Raw genomic sequence first — 24,364 nt, forward strand, 5'->3', positions numbered from 1 at the left:
TTTTTTTAAAAATAAATAAGTTTTTCTTCCTAGCAGTGTTTCTACACCTCTTTTTAGGGGATCTAATCGAGAAAATTACCAGGGGTAACTGAACGCCACTGTGATTTTAGATTTACTCGGAGCTACTGAGTTCTACGCTATCCTTTCATTTTTCTGCGTGTCACTGCAAACTTTTTTTTAAATTAATATTATTAGAAACATTAAAAAAATACTGTTATTGATTTATTAAAGTAATTTGTTTTAACAAACACAACATTTTTGAAATTATTGTCGATGAACATGTATTCTTACGATCCAATGTGGTAAAGGAGAATAAATCGATTTGATAATTTTTGTTTCGATCGTCATCCATTTCAGTTAAACAATACTATGAACGCATTTTTCTTTAAAGCGATGTTAAAATAACGATTTTAAATATTTTATGTTCACGCAGATTCAAAATCACTGTTAATAAAGACCATACCATGCATCTCGGATGGGTAAAATTCATTCCATAAAATGATTCCAAAAACTATCTATTCATTAATAATGAAATTATTTTAACCATTTTTTCAAAATAAATAAATTATTTAGAGACATTAAAAATATTTCTTATGCTGTAATAATTTATGATGTAAAACAACTTTTTTTTTTTACTCAAGTAATGTCTGTGTAAAAAGGAATTAAAATTTTAAGCCAAACTACCAAATAATGCGTTTAAGATGTTGAAATAATGAAGAAAAAAAATTTTGAAAATCAAATTTGCTTTTTTTTTAATGAAAGTAAAATAGTAAAACACAAGAATTTCATTTACTGCTCCTTGGTTGTAATATCATTAAAGGTCATAAATAATTAGACGAAGAGTCAAGCGGGGTTAGTTTTAATACTTTTTAGCTTCTTTATTAAACAACCTTGTTGTAGAATAGCCTAAAGGGTCTTGTTTTGATTGTTGTGTCGTTTCATGTAGGCGTTTTATTAGTATGTCACAGATATTTCATGCTGTCAAAAAATCGTTTTCACTTTCTTAAAACGCCCCTTCTGGAATGTTGCATTCAGTCTCGTGACCATCAAAGCATTTCAAAGAGTAAATTGCTGCATTTCAAGCTGGATTTTGAAAGACACATAATTTATTTTTAAAATCTTTTGAATAATATGTCAAAGTTATTAAATGTTTAATTCTTTTGGCTTTAATGTTTTTTTTCTTCTTTTTTTGAAAAATTTTTTGTAAGAGATGGTCAAAGCTGTATTATGTTGATTTTTTCAACCTTCGTTAAGTATATAAAACTACTGATTAACTAAGATTCTCATTCTATTTAAAACCTTCCTTTACAAGTCTAACTTTACCAGCAACTAGTATTATGTTCAATAAAATAAAATAAAAAACGATAATTTTAGCCTTTTGACACAGAATTTTTATTAAACATATTCATTTTGTATTAATTTAGATCAAAGTAAGTTAAAAAAATATTTTATTTAGCATTTTTATAATTTATGGATATGATTATGATTTAGGATGTAGTGATTATGATTTTATGATTAGACCGGTGTCTTTTTCTGCTTCAAAAGCAAAATCTTCCTAACACGGCTCCCTTCCAAACAATAATTTTTCAAATTTGCTTTTATTAAGCAATTATTTAAATCTAAGATAGTAGTTATTTCTCATTGAAATTTTGTTAATTTACAAAATCAATTATTCATACATTTTTGAAAGCATATTAAAATGAAGAGTGACGAAGAAAAAAAAATCTTTTCAAACCACTTTTTTTGGATTTTATATTTTAGAACCAATAAAATTCCGATAATTTAACATTTTTTGTATTAACTATTAGACTATTTTTTATTGTAAGAAAATACCAAACTGTATTTTTGCTTTTAATTAGAGCGACAGAGAAATACATATCCGCAGATGGGACACCGGTATCCCATCTGCGTCAAAGTGTTCAGAGCAAGTAAAACTTCTTTATTAAATTATAAAATTCCAAAAGCATAACCTTTTAAACACACTTTTTTCCTAATCTAGTTTGTTTTGTGTTTACTTAAATAATTTGAGTTTACATGGGGAACGTTTCACGTTTTCTAGGAATTTTAAATTCAGTTTTGCTCAAAATCAACTAACAGATTTAGGTCACTTAAACGTTGCCTTATGCATCCTTTAATTTCGAACTCAAATAAGAAAAAACAAAGGATGTTCCTTTTATCCGGATGCAAATAAGTTCAAGTAATTCACAAAAATGTTTGGAAAAAATTCCTTCGTAACGGTTTTATGGTGTTAAAACGCATTTATATTTTTAATTGATGTTATGTTTTGACAATTTGCATAAAAAAAAGTTCATCGCCAAAAACATGAAAACTTAGAAAGCAAAGTTTAACATTAATGTTTAAAATTTGCATATTATCGAAAATTAAGGTGGAATAGAATATTAATCAAGCAAAGTTTCATTAAAGGAAGAATCCAGCCAACAACGCATCATGGGACAGAATTTCACAAAGTATCGTGTTACCAAACGTCTTCTTTATTTCAGAAAATTCTTCTGGAAATATTTAATAATCGTATTTGCACGCCGGCAAAATTTTGTCTTGATAACAACAAATAACCCTTAATTTACTCCGGCCGTATCGATTTAATAAGTTAAATGTTAATTGCTACGTTCAAGACTGAATAAAAAATACAAGATAAGCAAAAAGCAATGTGTGCCTGAAGGTTATATCACACTACAAACATTTCACAGTTAGCTAAAACTTAATGGAATTTTAACTTATGATCCATATTTAACTACTGCGTGCATTCTTTTGTCTGCACTAGAGACACCATAACCTGGACAGGAAATGAAATGCGATTCCTGACACACACGATCATAGTATTGGGTAATGTAACTATACTTCGAAAGCTATATTACTTATGCTTAGTTAAACGATGTTTAGCAACTCAATGATATTTTAAAAAATTAGACGGTGAAAAAAATTTCTAATGTCTTGTTTAAAACTAATTAATGTATTTCTAACGGAGGAAGATTTGAAGAATTCGAATATTCAAATACAGTTGTATGGTGCTTGGTTACCATTAAAGTTTATATGTTATTGTAGATAATTTTGATAGGTGACCAAGTTGCTCGCAAAGGCGACTAGTTTTTCTATAATTAATGAATAGATTATTTGTTTTCATTATTACATCTTTTAATTAGTCGTCCTTAAAATCTGCTCATCCTGCTGTTACGCAACGTGTCTTATAGATTCATGATGAGCCGCCTTGGGTATTAGATCAAACAAAAAGAAACTTCTAAAGAATTTTAATTCCAGACACTTTTAGTGAAGTGATAAACGTCGACTCTAATAAGTCTCTGAAGGCGAGACACCGTCATCTTTTGTTACAATTTAATCCTTTCAGCCTTGGAAGGATTACGTATCGTAATTTCTCACTTTTTCCTTTAAACTCATGCCTTTCAGAAAGTATCTCTGCATGTTGTCAGCAGGCGGCTATAGTTTAAAATCTATCGGCATTCAAGAAGCGTATTATGTGTTAAAAGAAAATAAATGTCTCGCTGGTACTATAAAAGTGTGCTGTCAACCTTCAAGGCTGCTTTCTCCAAAAAACGCAAGGCTCTCAACTGACCTCATTTCGGCCTTTTATGTGTTTTTGGTGTAAAAAAAGAAGAGGGAAGAAAACATTTTCCTTTACTACTTACAAAACCTTCTCAAGTTACGAAATCTGTCGAAGAATTTAAAAACAGGTATCTTCCCACCAAGCACTACTGCTTGTCACGCAACTTTCGGAATCTTCGAATTTTCTGAAAGCGATTAATGAATTTCAAGGCCGGAAAGTTCGAAATATCGCTTACTAGCTTAATGGAGTGTTCTCTAATTTTAGTTAGCTCAGCTAATTGTTTACCTTGATGCGCAACTCTTATTTAATACATGTAATTTGAAACGGCTCTAAATAACATTGAATACATGGTAAGCTTGTATAGATGAATATTTTACTCTCAATTTTTATGAATAATTAAATTTATGTCGATTAAACAAAATGGATAGATCTCATGGGAATTTAATTTCAGAAGAAGATTATTCAATTAGACATTCTACATATTTATTATATATTTTGAATTTTTTTTAAAAAACAACCAATTTATTCAACTTATATTTTTATGTGTGTGCGGTTTATTTCAGATACTCAGTTTTCTAATAAAAAAATATACATTGCAAGTTAAGTATCATTTCTTAGAACAAACAACTCGGAATTTTATTTAAGAATTATTTGTTACTCAAAGTGTCTTGTTGCGTAAACATAGTAGCTCCGTAAATCAATGCAGTCAATTCTAAACTAATTTTTTACCAGTTATCTCTCTTTTATTAATAATAACAATTACATAACTTATTGATAGTTATTTTGCAGGAGCTCCATAAATATTTATCGTGTGTAATTATTATATAAAGAACTTAAGGTAAGAGTGATAAGACATACTTTTTCCAAGGGTGAAATATATATATCAAGTAAATCCTTGGTATAGTTTCCAGGATAAATACTTCTAGAGATTAGGGAATTTCCAGTTGATAACAGCACAATCTGCAGAAACATATTCAGATGCTTTTCAGCGAAAACACTCCTGAATTATATAAAATTTTGGTTTTTCTTTATATTGCCCAGAAACCTTTTATTTAATCAAAGTTTGCCAAGAAAGGAAAGAAATGTCACACATTCTGAATGATTTAGAATTCGAAAACCTAGAATTGTCAATCGCGGATTCCATTTTGCCTAGCACAGTTCTTTCAATGGAACCTTGTTTGCACATTCTTGGTACTGTTTCTTGTGCGCTATTGTTTTTGCTGGCGCTCAGCTCTTACGCAAGAAAAACAGAAAGTGCAATTTAGAAATAAGAGACACAAAATTTTTTGATAAATTTTTTCTTGCTGCTAAACAAATTTAGCACCTTTATTTGAACCACTTTTAAAGTTGTTCATGAATTGTGATTCCTCTGATAAGTTTTCAGACAATGTGATACCTAAATATGATTTCTATAATTATAAAAGTTGTTGTATTTTAACATTTTTGACATAACCCTATAAGTAAATATCTTCGTTCCTGAGTTACGAAAAATGTGTGTTTGAATGAACCTTAGGTAACAATTTTGGTAAGTAGCAACTACCTTGAACAGCAGACAAGAGTATCTCAAATTGTCCATTACACCACCGAAATGTTCTCAGTACAAGTTCGTAAAGAAGGATGATTGCAATTATAGTTAGTGTAATGAAAATTTGTTTCTCCGCTGTTAAGTTCGGTACGATCATTTATTTTCCTGCAACAAATTATGTAGGTGCATCCGTCTCTTGATTCATCGTCTGGCGAATGAATCAGACTTCTAACACATTATAATAAGCATGAGGCCGTTCCTCTGAAGGCCACCCAGACGGAATCTCCTCTGATTTTTGTTCTTGTTCAAAATGGAGTAAGGACACACTCTGTCCAGTCTTCTGCACTTTCTTTGTCTTATAATTGTATATTTATGTTAATTAAGAACGCATTCTGCTAATGGTTTAGAAATTCTCTTACCATGCCTTTATCTTTGCTTTTATGTTTTTATTACTGGATTTATTGGGCAATGAATTTCAGTTGAAATTAAAATTCTAAGATAGTTACCATTCACAGGGTTTTGAAAGCAGTTATGTAAATAGTGTCCCTTTTTCTTATCTTAACTCTTTTTATTCCTCGCAAATTATGATGAGAAGCACGTAGCTTTAACAACTGTGTAAGTACGTGTGTATATTGTACTTGTGAATATAAAAAGTGTGAGCGCACCTATAAATGAACTTAATGCAAAATTGTTAAAAAGATGCCCTACTGGTTCTGACCTGACTTCGCTTCTTCTTTCAGTTGTCAGTAAAAATAGATAACTTATAAATATTTAAAAAATTACGTTTACGTTTTGAAGAGAAAAAAATTTTTTTCCTCTATCCTTACACAAAATGACAGTATGAATTTAAACTTAATTAAATATAAGTTTAAACTCAAATAAACGAGGACGATAAATTTCTTTAAAAGAATGTTTAAAAAATTTTTTTTAATTAATTGATAAAAAAATTTTTTTCCATCGATGTGTGAAAGAACGAATTCAGCTTTCTTAACATTTCGTCTGTGGCGTTTTCTCAAAACTGTGTTTTTCGTAATAGCAGTTACAATACTGGTGGCATTCAATTCATTTAAAGAAAATTAACAGCATGTATATATCTAATATAATTTTCGCAATTGGTATTGTCTCTGTAGTTCCTGATGAGCTAAGTGACCATAAATTTTGTATAGGTCTGAGTTTTTCCTAATTGATCAAAAACTGTAAAAATAATAAAAGTTATTTTCCTGCGAGTAATGGAAAGTAAAATGCTAAAAAAAAAAAAAAAAAANAAAAAAAAAAAAAAAAAAAAAAAAAAAAAAAAAAAAAAAAAAAAAAAAAAAAAAAAACGGACGACTTTGAATAGATAACTTTTGATGTAATTACTGAATCTTCACGTTCTAGGACTCCATCTTAATGGTTCGAAAGGGTGATCTCAAACATGCTGATTAATTTGTGCGAACGATATTTTAAGTTGTAAAATCAAACGCAAAAACATACTTTTTCTGAATGAACATATCTTTTTTCGACATATGCGGATTTTTGTCTCCAAAATATTGGAGGTAGCCGTATTGTGGAAATATTGTCTCTATAGTTTGGTCAGAAAAGCCGTTTTGGAGCTCTTAATGCTAATTTTACCTTTTACGAGAATCGCTATACCTCGCGAGTTTTTTAAACAAGTCGAAAAAAAAATTTTGCAGTGCGCAAAATAAAAAACGAACCACCCTCAATACTCTTTTGATCTATTGTGATCGGATCTTCACAATTTAGAACTCAATCTTAAAGACTCGAGGGAATGATTTCAAACAAGATAATTAATTAGTGCAGACGCTATTTTAATTTACGAAATCAGACTCAAGAATGTATTTTTTCCGAATAAACACTTTTTTTTCGACTGATTCGGATTTCTGACCCTCAAATGGGTAGGAGCATTCTGGGAAATATGATCCTCATACTTTGATCAGAAGAACTTTTCAAACTTTGGACCCCTTAATTTTAGTCTTACTTTTTGCGTATTTCGTCATATCTCGAGAACTTTTTAAGCAAAATGAAAAATTTTAACAATCAATAATAAAATTTATCTATCCAAAGATAATTACATGCTGAAACTAAATTTTAGTAAGTATTTATTTTTTTATTATTTTATTTAATAATAGTTGAAAAAAATTTGAATTTTAAGGTATACAATTTTTTACACCGTTTTAAAGTTTTTTTTGGGGGGGGGGGTTGTACTTTTAGCTATTAAGATGTCATGAAACTTTCAAGCAAATCGTATATCTAAAAGTGAGGTAAGCGCTGACATGTAAAAACAACTTTTAAAGGTAGCGCAAGCATCATATATTTCTCATATATATGAGTTTCAAGTTTCACCTATAATTTTAAGACAATGTTTCTCATCTCTGCACAGTGTCAAATTAAGTCTGGAAGAAAAATATTTTTTTAATATCAGAATGATGTCCTCTTTTTCAAGAAAAGAAATAATCAAGTATTTAACATTTAAATAAAATAATAATGCGCAAGAATCAGTTTTTGAAACAAATAATCGTATAAAATGAGTGCAAATCTAATTTTAAGTCAAACATTATGCAATCAAAACAGCTTTTTTTTTAATGTATAGCCTTTAAATGAAGATGTTATATGAACCTGGCATGTAAACACCTTTCAATCATAAGTGAAAGAGCATTGGTAAAAATGGAATATATCTTGTTCTAAAGTTCATTTTGTGTTCCATTAGGTTATTAGTTAGTTTTTGGTGAATTTTTAAAATATGTATATCAAAAAGTTAATTTTATAAAGAGCAACCTAAAATATCTTTTCAAGTGATAAAAATCCAATGTTGTGAGAGTTTTAACGTAGAAATTACTATTGTTTTTTATCATCATTTAAGGCATTGACTCTAAATGAAATACGTTATTTGGCGTAAGTATAATTTATATTCAAAGGCAAAAAAGCATTTATATAAATTTTCATTAAAATGTTTACGCTGTACGTATAACTTGTATGTTTGTGATATTTTATATGCTGCGAGTATCAAATTACGCAATGAATAACCTAATACCTGTGATCCAAATCTAGGTGTGTAGAAATTTTATCGTAAAAATTATAATCGTTTTTTGACACCATTTATTGCCTCAACTCCAAATTAAATATATTATATGCATATTTCATCATATTCGAAGGCAAAAGAGGTAAGAGTATTTACTTAAATAGGATATATTTTGTTCCAAAATATGTTTGAAAGTTTTGTGTTTTCCAGTTTTTAAAATAGCGAATCAAAAACTTTATTACGCATTAAACAACCTACTGCATCTATGTAAAGTGGTCTAAATCTGAGCTTGTTGAAATTTTGGTTGTACAAAATTGCGTATCAAAAAATGTATTACATATTAAACAACCAACTGATCTAGCAAGCGATCGAAGTTTGACTTTTTAGAAATTTTATAGTACANAAGTAGTATCTACTATTTATTTTATAAATCTTAATCATAAAAGAAATCTGCATGGAAAGCAAGTATAGAGCAAAACATTATCCAGTGTTACACAATCATGCTCTATACATTTTCAACTAAAACAAGCTAAATTTTGTCGTTTTTGTTAGAGTACGAGTTAGAGTTGAAATACGAACAAAAAGAGGAAGTGATTTTACTGCTTTCTCTAAAAGTTAAGTGGCTTTGAAATTCAATTCAAGGTTATTTCCCCCATAAAATGGGTTAACAAGTTTAAAATGTCCTGAAATATTTTGAGAAATAGGGAAAGTGGATCTCAAAGAAAAATTCGTTAAATAGAAAATTCACTTAGTTATTTGACGAAGAAATTTCCAAAATATTCTTGGTTCCTTGAAAAAATTCACAAAATAGAGGAATTCGCAAAATGGAAGTTCGTTATATAGAAGTCTGACTGTATTTTGTTCCGAAATATGTTTAAAAGTTTTGTGTTTTCGAGTTTTTAAAATAGCGTACCAAAAACTTTATTACGTATTGAACAACCTACTGCATCCACGTAAAGTGATCTAAATCTATGGTTGTAGAAATTTTGGTTGTACAAAACTGCGTATCAAAAAATTTATTACATATTAAACAACCAACTGATCTAGCAAGCGATCGAAGTTTGACTTTTTAGAAATTTTATAGTACATATTATTGTTGTTTTTCGAGCCATTTATTTAGTAATGATCCTTTCTGCATGTATTAAAAACTCTTAACGATAATTGCCTTTTTTTTAAATAACTCTTTTCTCTTTAGGTCATAGGCTAGCAACATCAGCTAAACTGACCATGTTACAAGGGAAAAGCTCAATTCCCAGTATGCATGTTACTTATAACAGGTAATTGTGCATTGCTATAATTAAGATGAAAATGTTTCCTGCTTCTTTGTGTTTTGAAGATTACTACGTAAAATTTCAATGAATCGAAAATGAGGTTTTCGATTTATTTCTCCGTCGTGACGGTGAAACTTCCTGAATGATTTAATGTCTCTTTTTATGAATATACTTATTAATTGTATAACATTTGCAAGTGTGAGAATATTTATTTACGAGTAAGCAGTATGCCTGATTTTTTTCTCCATAATATTATGTATGGCTTCGGTGACATACTTGCTAGCAACTGAATTTCCAACTAGAGATTTATTTAAATAAAAAGCGATTTATTGCAAATTATCTAGTTTAAACCTTACTCCAATAGCCGTAGTGTAATAGTATTAGATTTATGCGTAGTTGCCACACTCTCAGAAAAATCAGTTTAACTTCGAAACACATTATGGATACTGAAAATTACATTAGCAAACAAAGCCGCTGCAAACGATTTTTATTTTAGCAAAAAAAAGCCGCTGCAAACGATTATTATTTTATTTTTTGTTACAATCAATTACAAGACGGTTTTACTTCCAAAGTAATATGTTTTAATATGCCATCTGAATTAAAATGATTGCAAAAACCAAAGTTAACTTTGGATTAACGTCTTTTACAATTGTGTGTAAAATTTATTCACTTAAATAGCTTCAGAGATATAGGAAACTACGCAAAGACGAAATTTAATATTGAGAGTTTCGAAGCTTTGGATTGTTCTCTTGACTAAACAATTCGCGATCGCAACGAACTATAGGGGGCGTTGTTGTATGAGACGCTNTCTCTTGACTAAACAATTGGAACCATATTTTTCTAAATTATGGCTGCTTCATGTTTTAGGTCCCAAATAAAGAAAGTTTAGCTTATGAAAAAAAAAGTACGTCTTTGTGTCTAAATTCATAAATGAAAATATTGTTTGCACCAATTAGTTAGCATTACGAAATTAGATCCCTTCAAAAATTAAGGCAGCATTAAAAAAAAACATGCATGTCCTGTAAGAAATTCCATATTGAATTACGGTAAAAAGTGCTGACACTCAGGAGGCCCGTACTTTTAACCATTGAGTCCATTTTTACTGCAAAACAGTACGAAACAGAAAATCTGATACACAGAAATATTTATTCAACTATAATGATTCGGTGATTTTACGATAATTATTTCTGTAAAAATTACGGTATAATATTTTACGGTAAAATAGATCTTATGGATAATGCACCCAAATTGCTGGTACTTTGTACCATAATTTGATCAGGAAATTTTTACAGTGTATGTGAAACTCCGATTTTTAGATCATAAGTTGTACAGGTGTTCTGTTTCATTATTACTATTATTATTATTTTGCACTCAGAACATTCGCCACATAACCAAGTTTTTCTTGATAAAACAATACTATTTATTGATGAAAAAAATTGGCTACATATTTAATATTTTCAGTCTAAAGTTTTTTTACGTTTTTATATGAAATAAAAAAATTTAAGGAGTTAAGTTGAGATGTAAAGAGAAAAAATGAACATCGAACACGTATATTCCTCTGTTTGTAGGTTTGTAATTGATTAAAATTCTCAAAAAAAATTCAGAGTCTGTAATGATATTAGTAAGCCGGTGAGTGAATATTTGAGCAAGAAGTTCTTTGACTGGGAAAGGACCACACCCATCTGTCGAAATGTAGGAAGGAAAAAATAAATGACTATTACCTTAGAAGAGAATGTCATAAAAATGTTATCTCGCAGTTTCTTCACCACGACGAATTAATTTTTCCGCTTTTCTTACATTTCATCCTTCACGTGTTTCGTATGCGTGAACTCTTTGAGGAAGGTGTCGAATTCGCAAATAAATAAAAAAATGACTAATGTTTTTCTGTTTGTAAAGAAATAAGTTTTTTAATCTTATTTTTCGAGAGAAAATCGTGTTTGGAACTGGAGTCCTAAATAATCATTATTGCATAATACCCATTCCAGAACATAAGTTGTATTTTTTGTATTTATGTATAAGATGTATTTTATGTATGATTTATATTAAAGTTGAGATTTATTTATAATAGATATAAAGATGACAATATCTATAATTAAGTCATATATTTTTATGTTTTTGGAAATGCGATGCGTTCATAATTTTTTGAAATCTAATTCAATAATGAACGATTCATGCATCATTTCTGCGATGTTTTTATCTGTCTGTGATCCGTTTAATGCAGAGATCAGCAATCTCTTTCCAGCTTTTTTGGACAGCATATGAACTATCAAAATAACAAGATCCTATGATATATTCATATGTTTGGAAATGGCACAGTTTTCATAAGTTTTTAGAAATGCTGTTCAAAAACAAAAGCGCTACTCTAAAACCTGCTATGTTTTATATTCTCATCTTATGATACGTCAAAGTAGAGATCAACTATATTTTCTGTATTTTTGTGGACCGCATAGGAACTACAGGAGCTAACTATCTCTTATTATGTTTCTGGGAATACACTGCGTTCATAATTTTTTGAAATCGCTGTTAGAAATAACTCTGAAAAAAATGATAAAATATAAATATATTTATATTTCATTTTACCATATTTAACCAAAACAGTCAAATAACCGTAAAAAAAAGATGACATTCAAACTGTTAACTGTGAGAAAAATCGTTTGTTGACTGTTTTCACCTAATACGGTTTAAACTACCATAATTTCTTCCGCGCCAACTAGCTCCATAGCTAATGAAAATCAAACGTATATTCTTCGAAAGCAGAAAGCTAAGTCATGTGATTAGGTTTACCCGTTTACGAATTCATATTTACGGTTTTCATCGGATGTCTAACCCAGAAGCGAACAGCTAATAATCTTATAGTAATAAGTGTGCGGTAACACATTCTGAAACCACTTAGTTCCTTGTAGCTGGGTACTAACTTCAGCCAAGAGGGCTGATCTGTCAATCTCATGATCGACTGAGTGAGGATTTAAATCTCAACTTTAGCACCTCAATATTTTCTCTATTCATTTCAACACATGAGAATTTTCCAGTATCCTGAATTGGTGATCCTATACTATCGGAATACGAAACTCTCATTCACGCATAGATGGCAGCACCACAGAGCTTCTTAACACAAAAAAATCTAGTATTTTACATCTCCCACGCTAGGTGACACCACTAGATAAATTATTTAAGCCACATTCCTCGGTTTGCATAACAAAATACAGCCCCAACTCAACTGAACTACAAGGTTCGTTACCTAGCAAAAAATCTAACATAGCTTAACTCCACTGTCTAGTTACCATGAAATGAACCATGCTGGTTGTAAACGGTTACAAAACCGTGAAAGAAAAGAGATGTTCCTAACCATAAACTTTACGGTCAATTGAATAGACAGACTGCTGCAAATTATTTTACAGTAATTTAAGAATGAGAATTCTAATAGTGTAAAGAAATTGCTATTTTGAATATTGAAATTTCCATTTGTTCATTATTAATAGTTTAGTGATGAATGAATAAATAATGGACAAATGACCATAAAAAATACACCCATGATACGTAATGAATTTTTCTTATATCATTCTAACACCTACAATGTCTTACATTCATGCTATGCTAAAGTAGAGATCTGCCTTTATTTTTTCCAAATTCGTGAACCGCATGTAAATTATGGCAAGTATATTTTATCATATTTTTGGAAAGGCACTGCATTATATTTTCACTCTAAAACCACGCTCAATATCTATCTAGGATATCTTAAAATGATCAGCATATTTTCTTTCTGTGCTGCATATAAACTATAAAACATTACGTCACATCTTATAATTATATTGTTTTTCTTTAAGACATTTGTAGCTTTCTTTCAGTGTTTCTGACTTTTTCTTCTTCTTTTTTTTATGTCAATGATCTCTTTTTTATGATATCATTTTAACAGCTTCATCCAGTTGTTAAATGTGACACTTGTCGTCTACATTTGAAATATTTTTCAAGATTAAAACCGGGGCAGCTTTTCCCCATCACGACGCAATAAATATGAAAGCCTTTTAAGATAATGCTGGTATAAATGTATGATTCAGATTCTGTTCAGCCGTTTCTTCTTGTCCGCGAGTACCATTTCGTCAACAAACATAAAGATAAGAAAATTCAATTTAAAAGTCCATTTTTTGCTAGGGTAGGTCGTTGCAGAACGGAAGCCATAAATCCTACATCTTGATGAAAAAAGAAGCTTTTATTTCAAAGAGCATTGTTTTTAACTCTTTGACGTAGATAGAACACTGGCGTCCCCCTTATATATTTTTTAGACACACTAATTACAAGAAGAAATATATTTTGGTATTTTTTTAATTATAAAAAATAGTCTAATAGTTACTAAAAAATCTGCTAGATTATCGGAATTATATTTGTACTAAAATATATTTTTCATTCATATTTAAAAATGTATCAATAATTGATTTCGTAAACTAAAAAAATTTCACTGATGAATAATTTGTTTCTCTTAGATCTAAAATAAGTGCAAATAAGTGCAAATTTAAAAGAATTTTTGTTCAGAAGGGAGCCATGTGTAGAAGATTTTATGTTTTACGCAGAAAAAGTCACCGGTGTTTCATGTTGTATTTCATAGCCATAAATTTTTAAAACACTAAATATATTTTTACTTATTTTGACCTAAATTAATGCAAAATAATGAAAAAGTATGAAAAATATGTTTAATAAAAATTCTATGTCAAAGGGTTAATAATAAAATAACAGATTTAATTTATAGCAAATATAGATTGTCATTAATTAAATTTTAATTAAAACAAATTTTAACTAATTTTAAATTAAGACAGATTTAATTTAAACAAATATTACTTTTAAATTTTTGTTATTCGAAAAATAGATAGCAAATTTATGCATTCGAAACTCTTTGTTTCGACATTAGAAATGATTAAGCGATTTGTCGAGATAATTTTCATGATAGTAATTCAATGATTCGTGCATTTCTCGGCGTTACTTAATTATAATTAACTCATGTCGATATTATGTTTTATATAAAGGTTCTTTGAATGCATTACCAATCTAATAGACGATTATATATTATCGACATTTAAGTACATCATTCGCATGGGAGAGTAAAATAATGGATACTCAGATGTCTAAGATTAAAAACTTTGTAATTAATGCCACATTTTCGGTCGCTTGAAAAGAATTTGAGTAACATTCCGAGAGTACATAGTGTTTGTTATAATGTATCGAATCAAGTCTAGCACATGGCAAAAAACAAAAGCACATGACGTTCGGCAACTTGGATTCATAATTCATTTTTCACCGGCTACAAAATAACTGTTCGTTGTTGTTGACGTATGCCTGTTAAGGCAGACGGGTGCGATTGTTCATGTTTTCCAGTGGCGCCATCTATGGCAATGAATTCGACTTCTGCCACACCCATACGTCACGCCCGTTTATACGGCGGACCCATTCATACATCCATTCATTCATCCACAGATCGTAATTTTGACCTGATTTAGAAAACGATCAATCTCCAATTCAGTACCCCCAAAAGTATTGATTTGTTATGGGAACATGGAGGACTTTGCGATTCGACAGATTTAACGTTCATCAGTCACTATTTTACTACACGGGGTGTCTTCGGTCATCGGGGTTCGAACCCACGAACTCTCTGACATGAGCCCAGCACCCTACCAATCAGGCTATCCCGGCCCTAAATAACTGCTTAAAATAAATATTTGTGATATAACATGTTTAAAATTTTTTACTATTGTATCCACCGTAAATATCACATACCTTTGATATTAAGAGTTCCATTTAGTTTAATTATTTATATCGCCTTCAATACTATATTTTAATATTTTAGTTTGAATTCCAATCCTGCTATTTCCTATTTAAAATTCAATTAGAAAACACAACTGCGCATCCTTTTCTTTAAATACGCACCCCGAAATAATGGAGAATATATGTAATATCATATTTGTTTTTCATACTAATCTGCCTTAAAAAGCGTCGACCTGATATATAATTCAATTTTCAAAGTAACCTTCAACAAGTAACCTCCGACAGTAAAGTAACCATATAGATCCTCGAATATTTTAGATCAATGCCAATGTGAATTCTGGATACGGAGTGGCTAGTTGGTATCTGCTACAACATCAAAAATAAATAAGATTGAGGGAAGAGGGGGTGGTGGGAAGTTTACGTTAGTAAATGAACATGATATAATACACTAAAGAGTTATATACAAGATAATCTGGGATAGGAAAACAATTATATACAATATTTACACTATATTCAAAGTATCGAAGAGAAATAAAAACAGGCATCTTGATTCCCTGCAGTGCTCCCCCCCCCCGAAGGACTTCACGAGCTGCCCCTGAACTGTATTTCATATTTGGGTTGATTAATTCGAAATCGAAGATTTGGATATTGTAGGTTATGTTCTGAATTTAGGTTTAAAATTTTTTTATTGGCGGAAACTGGTAACCACGATGTGTTTTTCTTTAAATACATACAGTTTAAAGGGGGCCTCCCTGGTCAAACGGTATCGCCCGCCAAACGCTGTGCAAAGCGTGGAGGTAGCGGGTTCGAATCCCGCCATAACACTGGATATATTCTCCGTGATGTCCTTCTCTGAATTATTCTATCTGTCTTTCTACTTGACAAAGGTTTATAAGCCTAAATTTAGCACACAAGCCTGCAAATGTATGTAATTTCAATAAAGCAGTTTAAATAAGAGATATACAACACTTGATTTCCATGGTAGACCTCCGTAGATCATAAAAGTCTTCCACTTAATACCAAAAAAATCCATTACAGTTTCATTTTAAGGTAACCTTCATCAACATCATATGAATTCTCAAAACGTTTTAAGGTTTCATTTTGAATTATGCATATAATAATTTAAAATAACAATCTTAGGTAAATGTCAATGGCGCACTTTTTTCTTCAAACAAGAGATTGAAATAAAAGGCTGGCAAATAAAGTCAACAATTCCTTACATTCCTGAAGGCTGATTCATTACCATATTTGTTTTTCAAGGTTGTATTGTTTTTCAGCCGTGATCAATTGAGCAATATCCCTCGTTTTTCTGTTAATGTGTGGGACTAAACTGCGAATTTTTTTTGTGGGATAACTACCTACATAAAGCAGTTCAAGTATTCACTTCACTTCTTCAAGTTTAAGCGGAAGTAAACAGTACACTATTGTATTTTAGAATGGAATGCATGTTTTAGAATTTTTATGGTCAGCTCCTGGGAGGAGCTCTAAATTTGTGGGCGTGCAAAGAATAAGAATGGTCTGAAATGAGTATCTCCCCTGGTTATATATTAAATAAGATGCTTCTGTAATACGCATAACTTGTATTTTTTAATTTATCTCTTTTTTTTTTCCTTCCCAAACAAAGCAGTAATCGAGAATGAACTGAAATGAAGACATGACGAACTTGACGATAAAATTTTATGTACGCATTAATGAATTAAAATTAAAAAAGCCCTTCCAGAAAGTCTCTTTTGCTATTATATTTTTAATATTATTTTTTCATTATCAACCCAATGAGATAATCTGTAAAACATATTGCTTTATATGATTGAAATGTTGTGCGCATTAAATTCTTTTAAATTTACAAAATTATAGTATTAAAATAAAAATGACGTTGTTAAAATATTTCTAGAAAATCCATTTTGTCTGCTCTGTCATTGTTTTTCATTAAATTGTTTTATTTACATTCACTTTTTTTATAACAACCACCAAACCACTATTGATATCTATTTTTAGAATCCTTTTCAGAAAAAAAAATTAGCTAAAAATACAAATCAATATAAAGTAATAATTAGTAAAAGGCACTGATTAATAACTACGCGAATAAAAAACAAAAACTCTACTGAAATCACCGCTAACGAATCCTTGATTAAAATCCCAAAACCAGATTGACCTAGTGGAAATTATTAAAAATATCTCCAAGCCTCACCTGGCAATCAACCTGACTTTCTTGTTTTGCCACACAAGTTTTTGTAATAATCATCATCATCATCAGTACAACATTTCAGGGTGAGTCTTGGTCTTCTCCAGAACATTTGTTCACAAAGTCAAGCTTCCGAAGTTTTGGGTTACATCTAACTCTACTACTAATAATTTAAAAGATAGGGTAGACTAGTTGTATCTAAACAGAGAATATGCCCTGCGTATCCTCATTTTGCTGAACTTTGTAAATTTTTATATTAATTTTCTTATGACTTTATTAAATGTCTGTATTCGGTCTTCTTCTGTAGAAGTTGTCCTCTTTGATTCCTCCAAAATGGTTTGCGATTTATCTTTCTTTCCCATACGAGAATGTTAGCCTCTCAGATGACAGACTCCAAGTTTAGGCGTTACGAGAATGTTAGCCTCTCAGATGACAGAGTCCAAGTTTAGGATGCCTATTTCCTGACTGGTCATTTAGTCCTATAGTAAAAGACATACAATACTTGATAAAGCTAAATTTTAAAAAACTGACAGTAAAACCAGCAAGTAAAATGCAGTTAGAGTCCGCAAATTGAATGACAGTAAAGTCATTGACAGCAAATAGAATTACATTTCTGTTAAACCACTTATTTATCTCAATTATTCGTTTTAACAATAAAGGATCTTTTTCTTATAGACCCCCTCAAGCTCCATCCAGCAATCCATCTTCCCCGCAAAACCATCGCCGTTCACTATCCTACATGTCGCCAACAACATCTCGCAAATCCTATCACCAATCCTCATCTCCTCCGACTTCAGGTAGACCACTTCCTCCAACGATTTGCAGCGATGATTCATCCAATTCCAGCCTCCAAGACACCTTGGAGGGAAGATCTTCCAACAAACCTCCCTCAAGGCGTGTATCCAGGGATGGTGGTGTGACTTCCTCTGATGATGAGGGATCAGATGAGGAAAGTTATAAGAGAGCGTCCAGGAGGCGGCCTGAAAGAAGAGAATTGGTTTTCAAGGATACAGTACCCTCCTCGTGGAAGTATTCGCCCGGAATACCAAGGAAGGAGTACCAGCAACAGCAACAACCAGTAACTGTAGCGTTTGGTACAGGGCATCAAAGGAAATTAAGCGATGGATATGGTAGTAGATTACCTGCTTTGACACCAAGAAATGAAAATAAACAACCGCCAAAGGTATTTTTTCTGACAAAATCTAAATTTAAGTTTCTTTTTCAATATATTTCTGGAAAGAATAGAGTTTTAGGATTTTAAGATTATCTTATTTCCTAGTTTACATTTTCCGATGAATAAAGCCAATTTTATGGATTGTTGACCGTATAAAGTACAGATGGCGCTAGGGTCTAAAATTCGTCCTAAAGGTTACTACTTTAGATTAGTTTATGTGCCAAAGCTTGGAAAAACGCTCCATTCAATGTTATCATACTTGCAGCGTTCACAATATTACACGTTCTTTCAATTTGACTTTTCAACGACTTTTCACATGAATTCGGAAGACCCCTCAATTCTGCTATGATGCTACCCAAAAAATAACCACCGTCAATATTTTATACGATTATAACCAAGTAAGGGGTAACTCTCAAAACGTAGTAAACCTTAAACATTATTTATGTTGTGATATTAATTTTCTTAAATTCGTTTTAGGCTCGCGACCTTTTAGAATTCATAAATTTCAGAAAACTCTTATGAATAGTAAAGTTTTGTGTAAATGTGAACAAAAATCACAATAATAAAACCTCTTAGAATACTGAGCCTATTCACGCATCACCTTGTAAGAGTAACATAAGCTAAGGGATACTCCGAAGGTTTTCTAAATTTCAACCAGTTTTAGGAAGTTTGCAATTGTTTACATTCAGTTAACCATCCATAGTTGATTGAATAGTTAAAAGTTGATTATCTACTTTAAAAAGTAAAGGTTTTTCTTTTATATTTTTTTCTTTTGAAGAATTTTATTTTTTAAAGTGGATAATATTAATTCGAAAATAGTTTTATTCTTATTAGGTAATTTTCTCCCAATGTTGTTTAGTACTATAGTTATTTTGTTTTGAACAGCAAATAAATCTCTATTTCAATATTAAGACATCTTACACCCATATAAAGTGCAATTTTTAACATTCCACATAATTTCGATAAACGTAAAAAATATTTGCAAACTTTAAGTTCAGAACATAGATGAGGATCAAAAAGAAAGAATTAATATATATTATATTTTATTAATAAATAATATATTATATAGGGTATCAAATTGATATATGGACAGACTTTAAGGGAGGTAAGACACATCAAGAGGATGAAGTATTGGATAGCAACTCGTGTCCGGAAACGTCATTTCTCACAACTAGAGACGCCTCCCTATTATGAACAGTTTGCTTTTGTGCATTTTAAACGGAACTTTTAATAATTAAACTGTTTTAATTTTATTATAATATTAGGTTCTCTAGTCAAAGATTACATTCGAATTGGCCCAGAAATAACTCTATCATAGTAATTTTATAATTTGGCGGCCCACTTGGCGAGTTTGACAAGCTAGTCGCTAATTCTCTTAATTAGGTGAAGTAGCTGTTCTGTGGGGCCCTGGATTGCCTGGTTGGCAGGGCTCTGGATTAACGTTCGTGACAGTTCAAATCCATCAGTCCTAAGTAAATGGTGACTGGTACACGTTTAATCTCTCGGGTTACAAAGTCCTCCATGCTTCCATAACAATGAACGGGTGTGATGTATGGGTGAGGCAGAACTCGAATTCTTGGCCATAGATAGCTCCACTGAAAAACAACAATCGCATCTCTTGCCTTAACGGCTATTTGCAACAATAACAATAACATCCGTGCTGTGCCTATTCGAGTACGATTTTTGACTGATTTTGATAACTTTCACCAATAAAATTTTTGATTTTTCAAGTTCAGATTATTTTGTTATTAAAAGTGCCGTTTCGAATGCGTAAGAACAATTAGTTCATAAAGAGGAGACGCCTCTAGCTACGTATGATGACATTTTCGGACATGGTTTGCTCAGCAATTTTCCATCACGGTGATGTATCCTAACTCCGCTTGAAGTTTGTCCCAAATTTTATGGGATACCCTGTACATTTTAGCAGTATCAAGTATAACCTGTTCTGCATGAGCCCTACAACTTACGTATGTCTTGCAATCAAAACTTTGACCATTTTCCAATGAGCTTCTAAAGAAAAGTGATTATTGTGTCTAAAAAAATTCTAAATGTTTATTTACTTATAAATAACTTTGATTTACTTTGATTTTAACCAGTTAATTGAAAAATCTAAAAGAAACGCTAATAGTATCTATGCGCTATAGTATATGCGCATACGCATATAGTATACTGGCTTTTAATACAAAGAATTGAAAGATTTTTTTATATATACTAATGTATTTTATGTATACTAATTTTATGTATATTTATGTATACTAATGTAATTTATCATTCAACATTCATAATTGTTTTCTTTCCTTAAAAGTCGATATTTTCTGCAAAAACAAAGAGCTTTTTGTTAATAAAATATTTATAATTAATGTAATCTTATGTAATGACATATTGTTAATAATTCTAACGAAATACCTGTATTTGAAAACTGTTCAAAATACTCGGGGAAAAAATTAAATTTAGGAATACAGAATGTGTGACGCAATAACTAATTTACGGAGATGTAATTTTACTCTTTAACAAGATTTATATACAAGTTATGACAGTTCAAATGGAAAGAGGGGGACTTTTAAATCGAGACGTATTTCTTCCACAATTTTCGTAGGGATTTTTTTTCAGTTTCAAGCACTTAATTTTTTTAAAAATTAACAAATAAATTTTTCATTATAGGTAGTAAAAGTATCTCCAAGACCACATTATCCGTCCAATTGGAACGAGCCTCGATCTCAAAGCTCTGAGGATCTATTCCAGTTGCCAGCTTCAGGTCCTGCTCAACCAAGAGGCTTAGTTTTCCATTCTCGGGGTCCATCACCTGTCAATATAAAAGGAAGAAACAATATTTCAGAGCGTCTTCCGGCTGAAATCGGTTTCCGAAGGAACGATCCAAAACGTCACTCATCTCCTAGAATCAGCACAAGACCAGATGCTAAAATGCGAATATCGCCTCCGAAATTCCTCCCTGCAAAATCTCCACAAACGCCTTTACAAAATACTCGAAATATTCCCCAAAACAGTTCACCAAACAGACGAATGTTTTGGTCACCCGAGAGGCAAGCACCCTCCAAAAGTTTACTACATCGCAAAAATTCAGCTCCAACCTCTGAGAAAATTGCATCTCCAGTCTTGGAGAAACTTTTGCAAAATAGTGATCTTTGTACAGATAAGAATTTCCTGATGAAAATAGAACAGTTGATTACCGAATTCGAAGCTAAAACCAAGTTGGATGATTCGAATGATGACTTTAGTAGCGTGCAATATAATTCACTGCCGACTCATCTGGGAGACCAAACCGACTCCAAATTGAATAATTTTCACGCTAGAAAATCTCCTTTAGAGAACAATAACAACAGTAAATCTCCTTCAAAAATTCCAGTGCCTACTTGGTATTCCAAATGTCATTCCTAAGTCATCTTTTGTTTTTCTTGTAAACTGTAATTCTAGGTGTTTAAAAAGTTCTGGAATTATTTAGAAAATCGTCGTAATGGTTGAAATTCTATACTCTTATGTGTTAAACTAACAAAATAAGACTTTAGTATGGCAGACTACTTGTGAGAATTATTAGCTTTTGTGAATAATGTTTCTTAACACTCTTCTGTCAGCACATAAAATGCAGTTCTTGGACATTTAACAACAGCAAGCTTAATAACCTTAACTTGCATTTAACTTTTTTTAATTATATTAAAGAATGAAAGTTGCTTATGATTTTGCTTCATTATGCAATGTACAAATATTAAAAAATTGTAATTCCATATGGAATATATTACTAAACAAAACTTTGGTTTGTAAGGGTTTAGTCAATTTTGTTCTAGAACTTTTTGAACACATTAGCTTGTTATGTTTCACTAGACTCAATTATGTACTTACTATGTTATATACTGCATTTTGGAGAAGTCGAGGCTGATATGTCAAGATTTACTGATAGTCAAGGCTGATACGTCAGGATTTACTGATAAACAAAGCTGATAAGTCAGGATTTATTGATAACCAAGACTGATATGTCTTGCAACATTTTATAAACTATGTGATATACTTAATAAATTTAACTGAATTTTTTAAGCTCTTACTAACAAAGATAACATAATGTATTCTTGCGCAATGAACACAAGACTACTATTCATTGTGCCTTATAATTCGTATTGTGTATTTACAAAATGATATTCAAAAAGATAGTTGTTTGCAAAATGTTATGCAAATCTTTACCTTAAGAATGATGTACGAATATCTTCTAGCAATGAGCTTTCAATGATTGTGATAGCGAAACTTTTTATACAAATACCAAATAAATCTGGTACATATTAGATCAAAATTGTTAAATTTGAAGAATATTTATTTTAAAGTAAGTGATTCGGCATGTTCTTTAAAGGAATTTTCAAACTTTTCTCATTTTTTTTAAAAATTATTTTTGTAAATTCTAAAAAATTTTGAATTATTTTCTGTTATTATTAGTTTGATGAGCGAAATTGTTATTTAAAATAAAAAAACATTTAGAAATCACGGCAGTCATATTCGTTAAAATTTTATTAAGGCTAAACAATATTTTAAATGACTAAATATATACTAAAACTTAATGTTTGTAACAAAAATAACCAATCAAGCTACTAAAATCTAGTGTGTATTTCATTAACAATTGCGTTTTAATTGAAGTTATAAATGTTTTGTTTATAAATATTTTGTAAAAGACTGCTGGATGGTCTACTTTTGTCTAATACTAATAAAATATGATGCATATTTTTAAAAGAAATCCATTTACACCAGTTTTGTAACATTCTATAAGCATTTGTAATGCTCTATGAACATTGCATCATGTTACGAAGAACTTCTAGTTAAATCTTAATTTTTCTCTAAAATTATTTTGGATCGTTTATAATGCAATAATAAATTTAAATTTTTAAACTTCAGTTTAAAAATTTCTTTTTTATGATTATTATCAATATTTTTTATAATATTATGTAATACGTTTTGTATTAAGTCATTTATATCATATTTAAGTCTTAAATCGCAGAAACATTGAAGAAATATAATAATAATTCACATTAACAAATCTTTCAATTGTTGGTGAAAAACACCATGCTTATATCTAGTGTAAACTGTGAAAACTTGATAAGTACTTATCTGTAAATAATACTATAGATCAAATTGATGTAAAGATTTTGTATTTGGAAAAAATATTGCCCCAAGCATTTGAATTGTAATAGCTGTTTTTATCCTCACTTTTACTAATATCAAGATAATTGAACAGAAACTATACTGTTTTCATTTTAGGATGTTTTAAAAATAGAGGAACTTTATTTTATCATCTTAGAGTTTTAATGCAATCATGACTTTAATAATTATTTGTGAATATACTGTATACACATTATAGATTGTAAATATAGCGTTAAAATCTAATTTAATGAATTAAACGAAAAACTTCTTAGATTAAAGCAATTTATTTTTGATATATGCTGTTAATTTTTGTTAAATGTAATGTAAAAAAAAATAATTCTGTTAAAATCTGTGCCAAAAATAAATTGCGGGTAAATATGTAAATGCAATAAGTTGTATTCATTAAAAAATCAAAATAAAATAACTTCGTTCTAATTTTTTTGCCTTCAGTTTATCAATACGAGTAAAAATATACAAAATACTTTAACGATTGCACTATGAAATACAGAATTAAGAACATCTCGAATGGTTTATCTTGTGGCNTAAGTTGTATTCATTAAAAAATCAAAATAAAATAACTTCGTTCTAATTTTTTTGCCTTCAGTTTATCAATACGAGTAAAAATATACAAAATACTTTAACGATTGCACTATGAAATACATAATTAAGAACTTAGGGTAATTTTTATAATGGATAAATTATACAGAAAAACAACGTTATGGACAC

At 30.3% G+C, this 24,364-nt stretch overlaps 1 protein-coding gene across 1 annotated transcript in view; it reads left to right on the forward strand.

Moving 5' to 3' along the window:
• The window catches only part of LOC107453760 (GAS2-like protein 1), a 51,119-nt gene extending 27,046 nt beyond the window's left edge, over positions 1–24,073 (forward strand). The window contains exons 5-7 of the mRNA XM_016070700.3: positions 9,320–9,401; positions 18,004–18,511; positions 21,164–24,073. Coding sequence (XP_015926186.1) covers positions 9,320–9,401; positions 18,004–18,511; positions 21,164–21,898 — 1,325 coding nt within the window. The 3' untranslated portion in view covers positions 21,899–24,073. The remainder of the gene's footprint in view (positions 1–9,319; positions 9,402–18,003; positions 18,512–21,163) is intronic.
• Positions 24,074–24,364: the final 291 nt, after the last annotated feature.

The sequence above is a fragment of the Parasteatoda tepidariorum genome, chromosome 1 (assembly GCF_043381705.1).
Source record: "Parasteatoda tepidariorum isolate YZ-2023 chromosome 1, CAS_Ptep_4.0, whole genome shotgun sequence".
Taxonomy (NCBI): domain Eukaryota; kingdom Metazoa; phylum Arthropoda; class Arachnida; order Araneae; family Theridiidae; genus Parasteatoda; species Parasteatoda tepidariorum.